General features: G+C 49.1%; 1 protein-coding gene across 4 annotated transcripts in view; it reads right to left on the bottom strand.

The window, feature by feature from the left end:
* Nucleotides 1-16,286, bottom strand: part of FRMPD1 (FERM and PDZ domain containing 1) — a 68,811-nt gene that overhangs the window by 14,139 nt on the left and 38,386 nt on the right. For all 4 annotated transcript variants that reach the window (XM_050943026.1, XM_050943027.1, XM_050943029.1 and 1 more), the window contains exons 3-8: nt 13,136-13,293; nt 10,874-10,976; nt 9,509-9,554; nt 6,189-6,296; nt 2,834-2,929; nt 1,755-1,880 (exon numbers count right to left, since the gene is read on the bottom strand). In XM_050943026.1, coding sequence (XP_050798983.1) covers nt 1,755-1,880; nt 2,834-2,929; nt 6,189-6,296; nt 9,509-9,554; nt 10,874-10,976; nt 13,136-13,293 — 637 coding nt within the window. The remainder of the gene's footprint in view (nt 1-1,754; nt 1,881-2,833; nt 2,930-6,188; nt 6,297-9,508; nt 9,555-10,873; nt 10,977-13,135; nt 13,294-16,286) is intronic.

Genomic DNA, 16,286 nt, shown 5'->3' with positions numbered 1-16,286 from the left:
GAGGCACAAGTGACTCTTCGGCGGGGGAAGCAACATGAGAAGTAAAGTCAGATGAAGTGGAGGCTACTCCACCACAACCTCCCAGAAAAGCCACCTGTTGGGCCAGGTGCTGCACCGTCACACAGAGATAGGCTCTGCCCCAGCGAGGTTACAGCTTAATTGGGACCCCGGTACAACAACTAGTCCAAATCCAGTCACGCTATTTCAGCTGGGACAATGGACCTGCACCCCGTTTTCAATGTCATAAATATAAATCTTGTGAATCCGTAATGCTACAACCCTACAGCAGAGACTGATCACATGGCCCTACTATGACAACAGAGGAAAGCACTTAAAAAAAAAAGTGCTGTTTGTGCTACTGAAATGGCAATTAAACCTTCTGAAAATCACTGGACCATATTAGCATATTTTATTTTGGATAAACCCACAACTGGCTCATCAACTGGATGGAAAGAGAAGGTCCCAAAGAGAGACATATGCCTGGTATTTAGTAATGGAATCTTAACGAGTGAGCCTCAATATCTTGTGCCTGTCTCCCTGACTGGTAAGATGCCTGGGAGTGAGGAAGACCTGCTCAGAGTCTTAGCTCAAAGTTAGGAACGTAAAGTACCTGGGAAATAAAGACAAGAATTAGAAACGCTAGGGGTCGGATTTGCAAATAGCGCTCAGGATTGGCCTAACTCTGCTGGGGCAAAACTCCCATTGACTTCAAAGGGAAGCCCAGCTAGGCAACCCCTCGACGACTGCTTTGGACAACCACAGCCTCAATTTCTTTTTATATAGTCCCAGATAAATGGTCCTTCAGAAAAGGGCACCTCTGAAGGAGCAGGGATTGGCCACACTGGAGAGGAGACGCTGGACAGGCAGGCCAGTGCTCGGAGGTGGTCTAGGGAATCCTCTTACTAGATGCTGAGCTGGTGGGTCTTGCTCACATGTCCAGGGTCAAGATGATCACCTGTTCTGGGGTCGAGGAGGAATCAGGTCAGATTAGCAGGGACCTTGGGGGCTTTTCACCTCCCTTTGCAGCCTGCACCATGGACCACTTGCTGGGATCATCTGGGCACACCACACACAATGTATTCCCTGCCATTGATGCTGCTTGGCCTCTTCTCTTCTCTGCCTGGGCGCATGATGGTTTAGTCACCCGAGACCTGAAATGCTTTAGTCTAACTGAAGCTTTTGGGCTCAATTTAGGGGGATCTTGGTGACACCTAACAGCCTGTGATATGCAGGGGTTCAGATTACATGGCCTTAACGCTACAAAAAGAGGACAGCAGGAAGAAGCATCAGCAAAACAAGCTGGCCACGATTGCTGCCAGTTGCCATCTGCAGGAATGGAGCAAGGTGCTACGAACGTTTATGCTCTGGTGGTGCTAGTTCTCGGTTCCCTCACCAGAGCAGCAAAGCCAGGCTGCAATGCTATCACTAGTTAGTGTGCGTGGGAGAGACAGAGCTAGGACGGTGGGGTCTCTGGGGAGGCAAAGCTGCGCCGAATCCCCAGTTTGATGCGGGAGCTCGTGATCTGGTCTCGCACTCAGACACTGACCTCCCTCTTCCCCCAACCCACCAAATCCCCTTCCTGCCACCTAACACTCCCTCCCCCGTCCCCATGTAGTCTGCACAACCTGGGCATCCTTGGAGATGTGTCCAGGGAAATGTCAGCCACCGGGCAAGGGCTCTTTTCTAAGCGGGCTGCATGACAAAGGCTGCCTTGCTCGGACAGGCATGGCAGGAGCTCCGCAAGCTGCACTGACCTGCTCGATGAGCTCGTCCTCGTGCAGCAGGTAGAGCTTAGAAATGTTGTACTGTTCTTCCAAGGCCAGGGCAAAGTACTCAATGCTCTGGATGGAGAGCTTCTCTTTCAAGGTGAGGATTATGTCCTGCCAATGGAAGACACAAGGGACAATCTGCTTTCAGGCATTTTAAACACAACGGCCGGGCATCACTAGGATACGTAATGGGATTGGATGTTAATGAAGAGGCTCTAGGTTCCAGCATGCTAACGACAGCTCTGCAAGGTGATCATGGACTTTTCAGCTAGAAGGGCTGCATTTGAGATCAGAGAGAGACTCTCTTTCCGGGCGCTTCCTCCCGCTTCCATGGCACAGCGGTGATGGTTTTTCCACAACCCATTATAGACCAGATGGGGCAACAGACTCATTTTACTACCACTGTTTGGATACTTCCTTTGATGGCCCTTTGGGATCCTGGCATCTTTGCCAGCTCTTCTAGTCTAAGTTCTCATTGGAGCCAATCCAGGCCATTAACCCTGTCTCTTCTCTCGCTCCAAGGTTCCTCATTAGTTCCTTCTGTGCTTCTAGCTTCCTCACCCCTCTATACCTCCCTGATCCCTTCGCCTCTGCCCTTTCAGCCAGCCTGATTTCAGCAACCCTCCTTTCGCTGAGGGGAGCGAGCAATACCCCTGGCTAATCAGTGAATGGCAGCATGAACAGTTGCTCTGCCCCGCTTATTGCCCCACTGAAGACAAAGTCCCAATGCATTCCCAGGCCTGCCTGCACATCTTCCATATCTGCTGCACCGCTAGAGTTTATCCTAAGCAATTAAAAAACCTAACAGCTTCATTTGCAAACTGCTGAGCACCTGCAGCTCCCTGTCAATCTAGGTGTTGAGCAGCTCCAAAAAAATTGGGCTGTAAAAGCCCAGAGCCTAGTTCCATTCTCCACTCCCTGCCCCCCAAATCCTGTAAGCTTTGTGTTGGGGGTCCATGTTCTCTAGATCGTCTCAGACAATCGATTCCTGGTATATTTTTACCTTTTGTGAAGCAGCACAGATTAAATGGAGGCATAAACAGTAGCGAACCAAGCCACAATACCTTCACCGTCGTGGTGGTGTCAAATTTGAAAGCCTTCGTCTGTCCATTTTCCAAGTACACCTTGAGAACATTCGGCACGCACAGAAGAGCATTCCCCTGCACAACAAAACAAGCTGGGAGGTCAAGTGTCACAGCACCGTAGATCAAGGGGTTTTTGGTATTCTGGGACTGAATCAAGGGCTCATCTTTGGTAATGCAACAAATAGAGATTTAAATGCAAAAAACTTTCTCCACCTTTAAATAAAGCCCCATTCACGACATGCTAGCATTATGTGCTGCTATGAGACAAAGGACAAAAGAGGCATCAAAGCGACAAATTCACCCCTATAAAAATCCCAATCAAATCAGTGGATCCCACCAAAAATGAATTTGATCCAGTTCCTATTGGGGGACCCAAGAATGATTATTTATTACAGAGAAAGGCAACACATTTATGCTACTGTCATCAGGCCAAGTTTTGCTGGTCTCACATTAGTAGCCTCAAGAGGCCAGACCCTCAGCTGGGTAAATCGAACCCATTGGGTTACATGTCTCCATTGACTTCATTGAAATGATGCCAGTTTATACCAGATGAGGATCTAACCCATGAGGCTACTGGCATAAATTAAACATTACTGCTGGTTTGTAACATCAGCTCACAAGTCATCTTGAAATCTACATATAGAGCTTGGGGACAAATTAAAAACCACATGTTGTTGCGGATGCTACATTCAACATATGTAATGATTATATTCCACCCTTAGGCTCTCTTTCTGCTAGTCCAGCCAAGTTGATAATTTTACTCTTTATTGGCAGAATCTTGTAGACTATTTAAAAATTAATTCTAAAAACGTAGGCCCAGTTCCTCAGTTAGCGTAAACAGTCATTGCTCCATTGAGTACAGTGGCACTACACCGATTTACGCCAGTTTAGGATTTGGTCTACACTCCCAAATATATCTAAAACATGTACTGATGTTCACCCTTGCACAACCTGTCTCCCACGCAGAGCTCTGCTCTGGAGGATATAACCCAAATCTACCCTGGAAAATGAAGGCTTGAAAGCTTGTGGTCTCATCAATAATTCCTGCTCTAGAACTGGAGTTTCAGATTTCAGCTGCATGAGGGAGCGTTTGGGTTATTTCCAAATGGGGTTTAGCTCAGTTAGCGACCTTCCATTAAGAGGACAGTAACAGTCCCGGTCCTAAAGCAGAAGGCTACGTAGTTGTTGGAATTACACTAACCATTATGGATGCTATGCTTTTTCATCCCAGTTTCTATCTGAAAGGAGTGGGAACGTAGAAGGGATTAATCTGCTGCAGGGAGAGCTGCTTTCCAGGAAAGCAGAGACATACTAAACACATTTCGGTTTTGTTGATATTTTACTGCGGAGCCTGGCTTCGTTTTGAAGTGCGTCTCACTGCACCAGTGTTTTGCAACCGTATTGTTCCTCTGCACATATCAGGAGACTACTGGCTTAGCTGTCATTTAAATGAGAAGGTTCATGGCTGACGAATTCGTGGATTCTCCTGCCATCTATCTCCAAAATGACTCCACAGAAAGCAGGGGCTGCAGCTTCACAGCTGGGAATGCCTCTTCAGGAATCACATTGCTGGCACTGTCAAAACCAATCTTGCACTAGTTGCAATACAAACTGGATGTCCCTAAGAATCATGACCAGAAGTTTGCACATGATTAAGTGTGTACTGAACCGAGATGCTTTCCTGAATCAGGCTCCTGCTCTCGTTAGATCTGATCCTTTCCTCAGTGGCAGCAGAAACCACAGCACATCTGGCAACAGCTGGCAGGAAGGATACAATTCCAGTGTCTGGAGAGTCCTAGGTAGCTGGCAGCCTTACTGGTGGGAAGAACTCTCCCCTGTCCAATGGGTCATCAGCATATGAACATCCCTTTATGAGGGACCTCGGGGAACAGGCCGTTGGGAAGCTAGGGATTTAAACAGCAGTTTGAGGTGCTCAAAGCATGCTGGCAATGTGTGCCCAGGGTCCTGCCCAACTGGCTGGAAATGCCCAGGGGGCAGCCAGAGTTGTAGAGGGATTGATTCTCCAGCAGCATCTTTATCTTTGTGCCAAGGGAGACAGGACCAGGTGCCATCAGAGTTCGCACAAGGGTTCAACACCTGAGGCACGGGGGTGGTGTGTGTGTCTGGCTGAACTTCCTTCCGGGAGCCAGTACTGTGCTCTGCTGAGCCAGATCAACTCGGCACGGGAGGAAATGGGACACAAGGGCAGTCACTCTGAGAAGGGAAAAAGGGCCTGGCTGGGGTGGGGCACTTCAGACACATGTCTTTGTTCTGAAGGGAAAAGCGAGAGAAGCCAGTTTCAAACTTGGGGCCACAAAAAAATGGTCCTTTTGCTAACCTACTTGTGACAAATTTAAGAATAATTATTTAACAGATTTTTTTTTAAATGTAACATGATTTCCCTTTAACAGCCAGGAATGGCTCCCCAAGCGTTCCAACTCAGTATCCTTTTCTGCCACATTTCCCTGGCCTGAGCTGCAGACAGATGGAGATACAGACATGCTGCATACTCGGTATGTATCGAGTTGCCTGAAACTGTAGTTATCGTACGTTGTTGTACGACTGAGCTACCCAAGTGCGTTTCATATTTCAAGACAGGATATGACAACTGGATACTTCTGTAAATGAAATATCAGGAAGGCAGATGTCTGAGTCCTGCAGACATCTTAGGATTGGTCCACACTAGGAACATACATCAGCATAACTACGTGTCTCGGGGGTGTGAAAATCCCCCCTGCCCTTGAGAGATGTAGCTATCCTGCCCTAACCCTGGTGTAGACAATGCTAGGTGGACGGCAGAATTCTTCCATTGACCATCCTACCGCCTCTGGGGGATGTGGATTACGTACGCTGACGGGAGATCCCCTCCCATAGGCGGTGGTAGCTTCGACACTGAAGCACTGGGCTGCTGTAGCCATCTAAATATAGACATGCCCTTAGGAAAGTTACAGCAGAGACACAAAACACAATTCAGTTACATCAGGTCACTTGTCAACACACCTTTAAGGAAACATACGGTGCAAAATTCAATAGACAATACGACTCAAACTTGATCGCGGTTGCCACGGGACAGGAGGAGGTACCGAGGTTACTTCCTCAGCATGGAAGAACTACAGGAATCAGCACCTGTTTCCAGTGCATTCACGGTAGCAACATGTAGTAACCAAAATCCTGGGTCTTTCCTTGGCCACTCACTCTATTCTGTAATTCAGCAGCATTTGCGCCATCCTAACTGTGCTCAATGCAATTGCCCATTTAGCTCAACGTAGTTCGAGCCAGCCAGCACTGCCACCGAGCAGCTCTTGTGAACCATTTCATACAGCACCGCACCGACCTGAGTGTGTCCGTTCACCAGCACCTCCTCGGCAAACCGCACTTTGACGGGGTTCGTTTTCAGTCGCGCCCTCTTCTCAGCCGTAAGAAATGACGACTTAGGACCACCCTGAAAAACAACAGTGCTGCATTTGTAACGTGACCTGCCGCTGCTGACCATGAGAACAAGACGTGCTGTAGGTCTCTATGACCTGGAAAAGTGGTTCGTAGTCCTTTGGGGAACCTGGGCCAGTCTAACTAGTGGAAAGACCCAGGGCTGCCAGCCAGTGCCCACTGACTCCCATGTCACTGGGCATGCTGCATCCTGCAATTGAATTTAGGTGGCCCCCTAATCCAGGCTCACCCTGCGTGACATCCACGGTCTCCCATAGTGACTCATCCTTAAAGCACTGGGCACCGGGAAGGGTTTTTTTATAAGGCTGGTGTTACTGGCACACTGAGGAGTGACTGGCAACCACTGATCTAGAAAGGTTTTGTCAAAGATGTCACATGACCACAAAGATGTCCTGTTACTCGACAACAGCCAATCAGCAGACTGTCAATTTACATAGGTTTTAGATAGTTGCATACATTTAGGAACACGCCCACAGCGGCGCATACGTATCCATGTTCAAGATATTCCGTAGCCAAGCCCCAGGATGAGGCGATTGTTTGTGCTTATGAAAAGCCTAGAGAGCTGGTTAGGTGTCACATACAATCTCTGATAAACAATTCACTTGCAGGCTGAATCACCAGTACTGACCTTATTTACTTTCACATGGTGAGAATTCCTAATTGCACTGGGGTGTGTGGAAGGGGTGGGTGAGTAGCTGTTAGCATCCCCCTAACCGATCTGATCCGGCACAGCAATCTCTCAGGATGCTGCTATGTTCCTATGAGACTCCCACTACATGTAAGCGCTTTACAGAATGATCTTGTTTATTGGAGAAAATCTATTCACATTTAGGGAAGAAAAGTCTCTTCTCCAAGTGAACAAGGTAATTCTCTATCCCGATGGGACCTGTATAGCGTCCTGCCAGGGAACGAGAACAGACACTCCAGGATGTATCTGTGGAGGCCCTGAGACCTGAACCATCACTTCTAGCGTGCCCAGAGCAGGCGAAAGACGAGGCCCCAGCAGAGCTGTTACGTAGCTAGTGATCGGGGGCAGTAGCTCTCCGCTCAGTGGGCAGCAGGGCTTTTAGGGGCGAATGCCTGCCCCAACTAGCCAAGGTTGATCTTGGGTATTTGCAGGAGTCCTTAAAGTGACCTGCAAAGGAAAAACAAAAATGGGTTTGTGCCTTAGCTGCCTCTTTCTGATATGTGAAGGCCTGCAAAACGCTTCCCGTCCCTTTCTCCGCACTTCTCTCTTTCAAAAGGGATTATTTCTTTTCGCTTGGTTTTTCAGGTTAAGCGCTCAGGTCTCGTCTGCCTCATTTTTCTTGCAAGATGCCATGGCCAGTCAAAGCCCTGGAAGGATTTTAACATCCCACACAGGGGAAGCCAGATTAACTGAGGGGGGAGTGACTGTGTACTCAGCCTGCTTAAAGCTGCGTTAATGCCTGTGTAACAACCAGCTGAGAAACACTTGGGAGAAAAAAGTCTGATAAAAGACTCCGTCCCCATCACATGTTCAGAAAAGGCCTGAGAAACCTCACACTCTGAGTCTGAGAGCTCTAGTGACTCTTCCAGCAAATCGGGGGAAAAGCAGACCTGACATTCTTTATACTTCTAAGATTTTTTTTAAAACATAACCCCGGCCCCCCAAACACTTCAGGCCATCTTCGTACATCATAGGGAGCCATAAAAGGCACAATCCCAATTTTGTCCTTGCTTTGAAGCTCTGCTTTAGTACATCTGTCAATCCATTTAGATAAACACATCCCGGGAGGCAGTCCGTCCTTTCCAGATTTCCTCATAATAAACCAATCAGCAATAAACGCAAAGGTTTTAACAGAACACTTCAGTTCTCTTCCTAAGGCCTGGGTAGCACTACACAGCTTCAGCCTTAATGGAAGGAGGAGGACACAGGTGTGAGAGCCAGCTTCCTGATTTGGGGGGTGGGGAGGAGTGAGCCACAGAACCACCCAGTAGGAGGGGAAAACAAGGTAGGAGGTTTAGCAGCTGAAAGCAGCAAGATCTGAGATTGGCCAGACAACCAACGGCAACATGCGTTTCAGGAATTCACCTTTCCAAGGAGACGTCTCCTTAGGCTGTGATGGATGATCACACAGTGCCTGGACAGCAAGGACTAACCTTTAAATTGAACCAATAGGTTTGAAAACAAAAAAAAAAGCAGCTTGACCACCGCAAGAGCTTTAAAGTAGCATTCAGTGACAGGGCACCTGGCCACAGGGTCCCCCTACGGAGCTCCCTGATTGCACAGCTGAGCACTCACTGCAGAGGACAGCAGGACCTCCTCTGGCAGTCAGGGACTGGGATGTAGCAAGAAAAGGCGATCATGTCCCAGGGAGATCTGAGTTTAGGCTTATCCCAGGTGAAAAAAAAAAAAAATCAGACTCTTCTCAGAAGTGCCACGATCTTCAGACAGATGTTTTTCTCTGCTCACTGGACATGGAGATCTCAAGACCTTGGCAGTCTTTTCTGGTTCAGGACCATTACTGTGAGCGCACAAGTGCCGGCTTGCCATTCAAGACAACGAACATGGCCCCTGCTCCTAACTCCAGGTCAAGCATGTGCAGTGTCAGTTCTAAGGCACGCCTGCGTCCCCTGCACCAGCTCTCTCCAACACACGTCTCCGTGGCTCTTGGGGCCCTGCAGGGGGTGGGCACAGCAGCATCCCACCCCCATAAATCCACATCACTCCCCAGTGCACGATAATGCCGCCGTGGGACCCCCATCACCTGCATGGGTGCTCTGGGGCATTCGCTAGGGAGAGAGCCCATGATTTCACAGCCCTGTTGCCAAGGAGCCAGGCTGTGGGGACTCAGCAGCAACGGGGAGGCCCATGGCTCTCTGCAGAGGGCCCTTACCTCTGGCAGCTCTCCTGAGGCCAGCAGGGCTGGGGGGATGATCCCCCGACACTGCACCCAAACAGAAGAACTGTGAGGAAATGCTGCTGGAATAACTCATCAAGGGCAGCGCCAGGCCCCAAAGAGGTGTGTGTACAGCTGTGTGCATTGCAATGAGTAACAGCTCTTTTACAGCTTTTGATATCCCACTCCACACACAGCCTCGCTGTGCTCTGAAACAGGCCAGGCACTCTTGAGGAGCCCCTGTACATTCCCCCACTTGTGGGCCCAGCCCTGTTACCCATCCTGGGGCTAACGTCCTGTTGCAAAGGAGCAGTTCTAGTGAAAGGGTTAGAGAAATTCAATTTACCGAAGTGCATCGCAGAACAGTAAGGAGGAGAGAGTCTTCCAGTTCCCTGTAATAGACAAATACAATTAGCCGAGTGTAGCAGTGAACAAAATGCTGCCTTCAGACTAAAACCAATTCTAGTAATTTTATAGCATATACTGCCCCCTGCATGTTTCTGTTTTACCAGCTCTCAGGGTGGGAGGGAGGAGCATTGGCTAGGCAATGGTCACAAAGAAGGCTGTGTTCCACCCAGCGCAGGCTACCTTAAATAGAAAGATGCTTTCGCTGCTAGGAGTAGAGCTGGTTGGAAAATGTTGGGTGGAAGAGTTTTCTGTTGGATCAGAAGATGGAGTTTCGCCAAAACTGAAAAGTTCTGGGAATGTGTCAACTTTGACAAAATGGTAACTTTTTCATTTCGTTGTGACAATTTAGAAATGTTCCATTTCAGGAAGGTAAAAACATTTCATCTTGACTTTGTTTTGATCAATTTCATTTGGACTTTGATTTATATTAAATCGAATCCATCACATATGCATTAAATATAGTAAATTATATTTAATATTTGACATATTATAAAGTTTAGAAATTATCAAAATGAAACATTTCCATGGTCCGGAATCAACGTTTTGGGGAATTTTTGTTCCATGGGAAATTTCAGCTCTTTGTTTCAATTTGGAACAATTTTTCACCCCCCCAAACATCGATTTCCTCATGGAACAGAAATTCTGTTTTCCGACCAGCTCTGTTGAGAAAATTGTGTTAACATTAGCTGAGTTTTTAACATCAAGAGTGTAACCCATGCCCGCTCAGTGTGGAGCCCCGTCCCCCTCTAGTGGTGGCTGGGCCACAGAGAAAGGTGGATGAGCCTGTTTTACAGCCTTGATTAATGTAACTGGTCTTCCAGCATGGGCAGCAGCAGTTCATATTTCTAGAACTAGAGGCTCCATGTTCAATCTCTGCAGCCAATGAGCCGCCCAGACAGGACATCAAGCAGTTTCCACAGCCACAGGCAACTGTGACTGTACAGGGGATACCTTAACACATTCAAACTTCACAGACTGATGGTGTGACTGTGTGCAGCAGAATGAGACTCTGATCTTGGGGTGGGCTGGACTCAGCACTATCATAACCCACATAACATGAGATAGAGATTTGCAGGAAACGAGAGTTTCTCTTGCACAGCTGTGTTCAGACTCACAGAGAAATATCCCACTCTTGCGAATGATGCACTTGCTATGAAATGACCAGTGGAATTTCCACTGTGAAAAGCCAGGATTGCGATTGCTGCCAGGCAGCTGCGGGTTTGGAGTTCTAGAACTTTGCTCTTAAATCTTCATCTGCCCTTTTGGTTTCCAGGAGTGGCCAGTACCATCCACAGGATCCTACCTTAACAGATCAGCGGCCTGCTCAATAGAAATGTCCTCCACAGCTTCGTTGTTTATCATGAGGATATGATCACCGGGCAGCAGCTTCCCATCGGCTGTGCTTCCTAGCAGAGATCAGCAGCCGGTCAGCTACTCGCTCAAAACAGCTTCCCTGTGGCTTGTGCAGATCACAACCGAAGGCGCTGCTATTCAGTGGAGCATCTACATTTGGTTTTCCAGCCCCAGATGGTGAGGACAAGCTCTCTCCCCCATACCCCCACAACTGAAAACTTATGCTACTGACTGGGTTGAGTGGTGACTCACAGCTGAGTCACCACTCAACCCAGTCAATAGCTCCAACTACAGTTAACAGCCAGAGTTAATAACCCTAGTAACCAATTCACAATGGTCCCCTCTGGTCTCAGAGTCTATGACTTGCCGCTGAAATCAAAGGATCTAATCCAAAGCCCACTGACATCAGCAGAACAGCTCCCAGTGACTTCTGAAGGCTTTGGCTCAGGCCCAGAACATGCATGTGCGTTGCAGAGGAACCAGGGGAAGGAAGCTAACATGAGGTGGTGCTGACAGCAGGGCAGGGTGGGTGGGGTGGGAGAGAGGTCACCTGAGGAAAGGGATGGCAAAGGAAGGATTGGTGGTGCGGCATGGATTTGTGAGGGCAAGGCAGGGAGGTAGAGATGGGGCACAGGCAGAGAAGGGGAATGCAGATGGATGGGGGAAGGAGATGAGGCAGGGATAGATGGGAGGGGTAAGCATCATGGAGCGGCACAGCTTGGGGCATGATCAGCAAGGTGAAGAGGAACGAATGCTATTAGAACAAACGCAGCCTGGTGCCACCGGTGCCAAACCCAGCTCAGCTCTGTGCCCAGGGTGGTTGGACACCAGGCTCCATGGAAGTCAAGATTATGACCTCATGTGGCTTCCTCTGGCTTCTGGGGGGATGCTAAAGGTAAGGGCTCACTCACCCTTCCCAGCCCTTCTTGGCTGCTCCTGGCCGAGGCCTCTGGAGGAGGGGGACTCAGGGAGGCCCGGTGACAGTGACTCCTACAACCAACTTTGCTCAGTTGGACGAACTACCCAGCCCCTGACAAAGGCTGATCCAGCACCCAGGGCTGGAAGAATCCATCGGAGACCGTGCCTGGGATACCAGGGGAATGCCAGCAGGAGAAGGAGCAGGGCTGGGCTGGGAAAAACGGCAGAGGGAAGCATTAGTGAGAAGTGATGTTGCCGTGACAAAGCCCTTCCCCATGAATGCCGGACCAGAGTGGGAAGGGTGGGAGAGGTGGAAGAAAGGATGAAGAAGGGCATTCCACTGATTCACCCTCAAAGCAATCCCAGCAGGATGCAGTGCACCCAGTCTGTTTACATTTAAGAGGTATTTATTATGATTGTACATGATTCACAGTTAAATTTAAGAGAACTCCAAACTTGCTAAGATCTGCAGTGCACCAAATAACCCTAACTCTGCCCTCTGATGACATCACACAAGGGGCAAAGAATTATGACTACGGCATTTGTGTGTTTGTGGGCTCATATTAGATGAAACAGTTTCAAAGACACTGTTTGTCTCCCCCTGAGGATGGCATTCCAGGGGAAAATTAAAGCTATGTGGGTGCCGCAGCTGTGTATTTCCATCCCTTAACAAGCATAGATATCTTTTAAGTTTCACTTTAACTGTGAATTCACTATGCCTGTGGTTAAGGATAATTCTAGAACCCTGTCAATGAATCTGCTTCAAAGTGCTGAACGATAGATGGTTTAAGGTGAGAAATTGCTTATTCAGCTAGTCCAAGCAGCAGAACATACTCCTGAGTCACTGGGTTGAAGGGGGAGAGGCCTCTCTCCACAGCAGCAGACTGTTCCGCAGTAAACTCTGACAAGGGGCAGAGGGTTTGGCGTGCGGGTGCTGCGTAGTATTAGTGGCCTCTCGGAGGCAGGTCAGACTGGATAATCTGGTTGTCCCTCCTGGCCTTAAACTCTCTGACTCTAGGACGCATGGGGCTACACAGTCCGGAGCTGTCCTGGGAACACCGCTTCTACCACCATTATAAAGAGAGAAAGGCTAGAGCCAAAGCTTGCTAAGTCCTGGAAAAGTTCAGATCCAGATCCAAGCTTCTCATCTCAGGCCGGTTCCTTGCTAGAAATGGACATAACCCGATCAGCCTTATTGGGGGTGCATCAGCATGGATTCCTGCCAGCTGTTCATGGCCCCCAGGCAGCTTCTCCCAGGCACTTATGCAGGGGGAGGGGAGAGAATGATTCCTACCTGCAGCAACTGATGTGATGGTAAGAGGAGGGTTTGGTGAAATCTCAAAGCCATAGTGACCGAGAAGCAAATCCTTGTGTACAGTGACTGTGAGCTTCACTTGCGTTACAGGCTGGTTAAGGCCATCAGATGGGACGTCCACTACTGAAGATCTGCCCCTGATCATTTGGATAAGGGGGAAAAGCAAAAGCTGAGGATTAGCAGACCTTGACGCAGTGATGATTTCTACGAGGACATGGAACCCTGTCCATGCGGTCACCATCGCTTTTTTAAAGTGCGGTGGGGCTTTTACAAATACTGAACACGTGCAAGAGGAATTGAAAATAAACATCAACCCAGACTGAGAATAATGGTCCCCCCAAAGCATAAGCATTCCTGCCTCAGACTGGCTCACACCTCTCCTCTAAGGAAAGCCCAAGAAAACAGGACTTGCCCAGTAGCCCGTCCTACTCTTTGCTAGATCCATCTCCCTGTCAGATCAGGCCCCGTGGCTGATCACACAGCAGTGTCCCACAGAGAGAAGAGGCAACCATGTCTCAAACTGTTTAGGGCTATACAGGTCAAAGACAACATCTGAAACTCCACCCTGAATCCAGCTAGAGCCAGTGCAGACTGCAGACTGCTGATGTGACATGCTCTCGCCACGAAGTATCGCTTACTAAGTGGATTCACATTCCGAAGATGCATTAGGCCAGGTCAATACTACGAACTTCTCCAGCATACCTGTGTCTGGTGTGATCCCTGCCCAACTGAGCTATGCTGGCAGGAGCCCTAGGGTACATGCAGGGCTGCCCAGAGGATTCAGGGGGCCTGGGGCAAAGTGAGAGTCTGGACATAAAAAGGGCGCCACCCACTGCGGTGCTTGTACTCACTGGGCAGCGCTCCGAGTCTGCGGCGGCGGGTCCTTCCCTCGCTTCGTGTCTTCGGTAGCACTGAAGGACCTGCCCCCGAAGACCCGGACCACCATCGGGTAAGTAGCCAGGGAAGGGATTCTTGGCCAGGGCTTGTGAGGTCTGGGGCAAATTGCCCCAATTGCGCCCCCCTCTGGGCGGCCCTAGGTACATGAAGTTACAAAAAGAGTCCTCCTGCTGGTACAGCTTATTTTGTTCAGGGAACTGGTATAAACTAGACCAGCAAAAGAACGCCTTTGTTGGTATAAGCTGCATCTCCGCTAGGGAGTATAGCTCCACTGGCAAACTCTTTCTTGTGTAGACAAAGCCCCAATCTTAAAAGGGCTTGGAGGGGTGCCCCATGCAGAATGCACCGCCAAAGCCTGGCCTGTGGATGACTAAGGTGCGCATACGGGTAGCAAAATCCATGTCCAAACCAAAGGGTGCACTCTCCTCACCAAGGAGAGATGGAAACAACAACACGGCCATGGCCACAGCCTCCACCCAAGCACCCAGAAGTAAGTGGGGACCTAACACAGAGCCAAGGGCAAAGCTGACCAGTGTTGCTGGTCTGATCCGGGACAAGCCCTGGCCATCTGGCCACGCCCCAGGTCCCTAGCTCAGTCATAGGCGAGGATGTTTCTATGTGCTAGCTGCCTCTGATGAGATGGAGACAGTGAACGGGCTGACATTAGCATACCGAACGAACCGCAGCTCCCGTCACCTCGTCAGCCTTCCTAGCACCTGCAGGCACATGAAGAGCATGGTGTTGGGGAGTGAGCCCTCAAGACAAACAAACGGCCTTCTGGGACGTCTTCCAAAATAGGAATGGGGCTACTCAAGACTGAGTCCTAGCTCTGCTAGGGCTGCAGATGTGCCAGTGAAGCTTCATGCCTGGAAGGCACTGATGGATCTCAGACACTCTGTCAGGAAAGCTGCTCTTCATCCATTGCCAGGAGATCAGAGGTGTGACACTACACCCCATATTCATCATAGCGGTATGATGATGACATAATTATGATGCATTTTGTACAAGAGGTGTCATGAGAGGTGTCATTGGAAAAGTTAAGTATCAGAGGGGTAGCCGTGTTAGTCTGGATCTGTAAAAGCAGCAAAGAATCCTGTGGCACCTTATAGACTAACAGACGTTTTGGAGCATGAGCTTTCGTGGGTGAATACCCACTTCGTCAGATGCATGTAGTGGAAATTTCCAGGGGCAGGTATATATATGCAAGCAAGCTAGAGATAATGAGGTTAGTTCAATCAGGGAGGATGAGGCCCTGTTCTAGCTGTTGAGGTGTGAAAACCAAGGGAGGAGAAACTAGTTCTGTAGTTGGCAAGCCATTCACAGTCTTTGTTTAATCCTGAGCTGATGGTGTCAAATTTGCAGATGAACTGAAGCTCAGCAGTTTCTCTTTGAAGTCTGGTCCTGAAGTTTTTCTGCTGCAGGATGGCCACCTTAAGGTCTGCTATTGTGTGGCCAGGGAGGTTGAAGTGTTCTCCTACAGGTTTTTGTATATTGCCATTCCTAATATCTGATTTGTGTCCATTTATCCTTTTCCATAGAGACTGTCCAGTTTGGCCGATGTACATAGCAGAGGGGCATTGCTGGCATATGATGGCGTATATTACATTGGTGGATGTGCAGGTGAATGAACCGGTGATGGTGTGGCTGATCTGGTTAGGTCCTGTGATGTGTCGCTGGTGTAGATATGTGAGCAGAGTTGGCATCGAGGTTTGTTGCATGGATTGGTTCCTAAGGTAGAGTTACTATGGTGCGGTGTGCAGTTACTGGTGAGAATATGTTTCAGATTGGCAGGTTGTCTGTGGGCGAGGACTGGCCTGCCACACAAGGACTGACCTGCCACCCAAGGCCTGTGAAAGTGTGGGATCATTGTCCAGGATGGTTGTAGATCCCTGATGATGCATTGGAGGGGTTTTAGCTGGGGACTGTATGTGACGGCCAGTGGAGTCCTGTTGGTTTCTTTCTTGGGTTTGTCTTGCAGTAGGAGGCTTCTGGGTACACGTCTGGCTCTGTTGATCTGTTTTCTTATTTCCTCGTGCGAGTATTGTAGTTTTGAGAATGCTTGGTGGAGATTTTGTAGGTGTTGGTCTCTGTCTGAGGGGTTAGAGCAGATGCGGTTGTACCTCAGTGCTTGGCTGTAGACAATGGATCGTGTGATGTGCCTAGGATGGAAGCTGGAGGCATGAAGGTAGGCATAGCGGTTGGTAGGTTTTCGGTATAGGGTGGTGTTAATGTG

The sequence above is a fragment of the Gopherus flavomarginatus genome, chromosome 3 (genome assembly GCF_025201925.1).
Source record: "Gopherus flavomarginatus isolate rGopFla2 chromosome 3, rGopFla2.mat.asm, whole genome shotgun sequence".
NCBI classification, from domain to species: Eukaryota; Metazoa; Chordata; order Testudines; family Testudinidae; genus Gopherus; species Gopherus flavomarginatus.
This window is presented reverse-complemented; position numbering and strand designations above follow the sequence as displayed.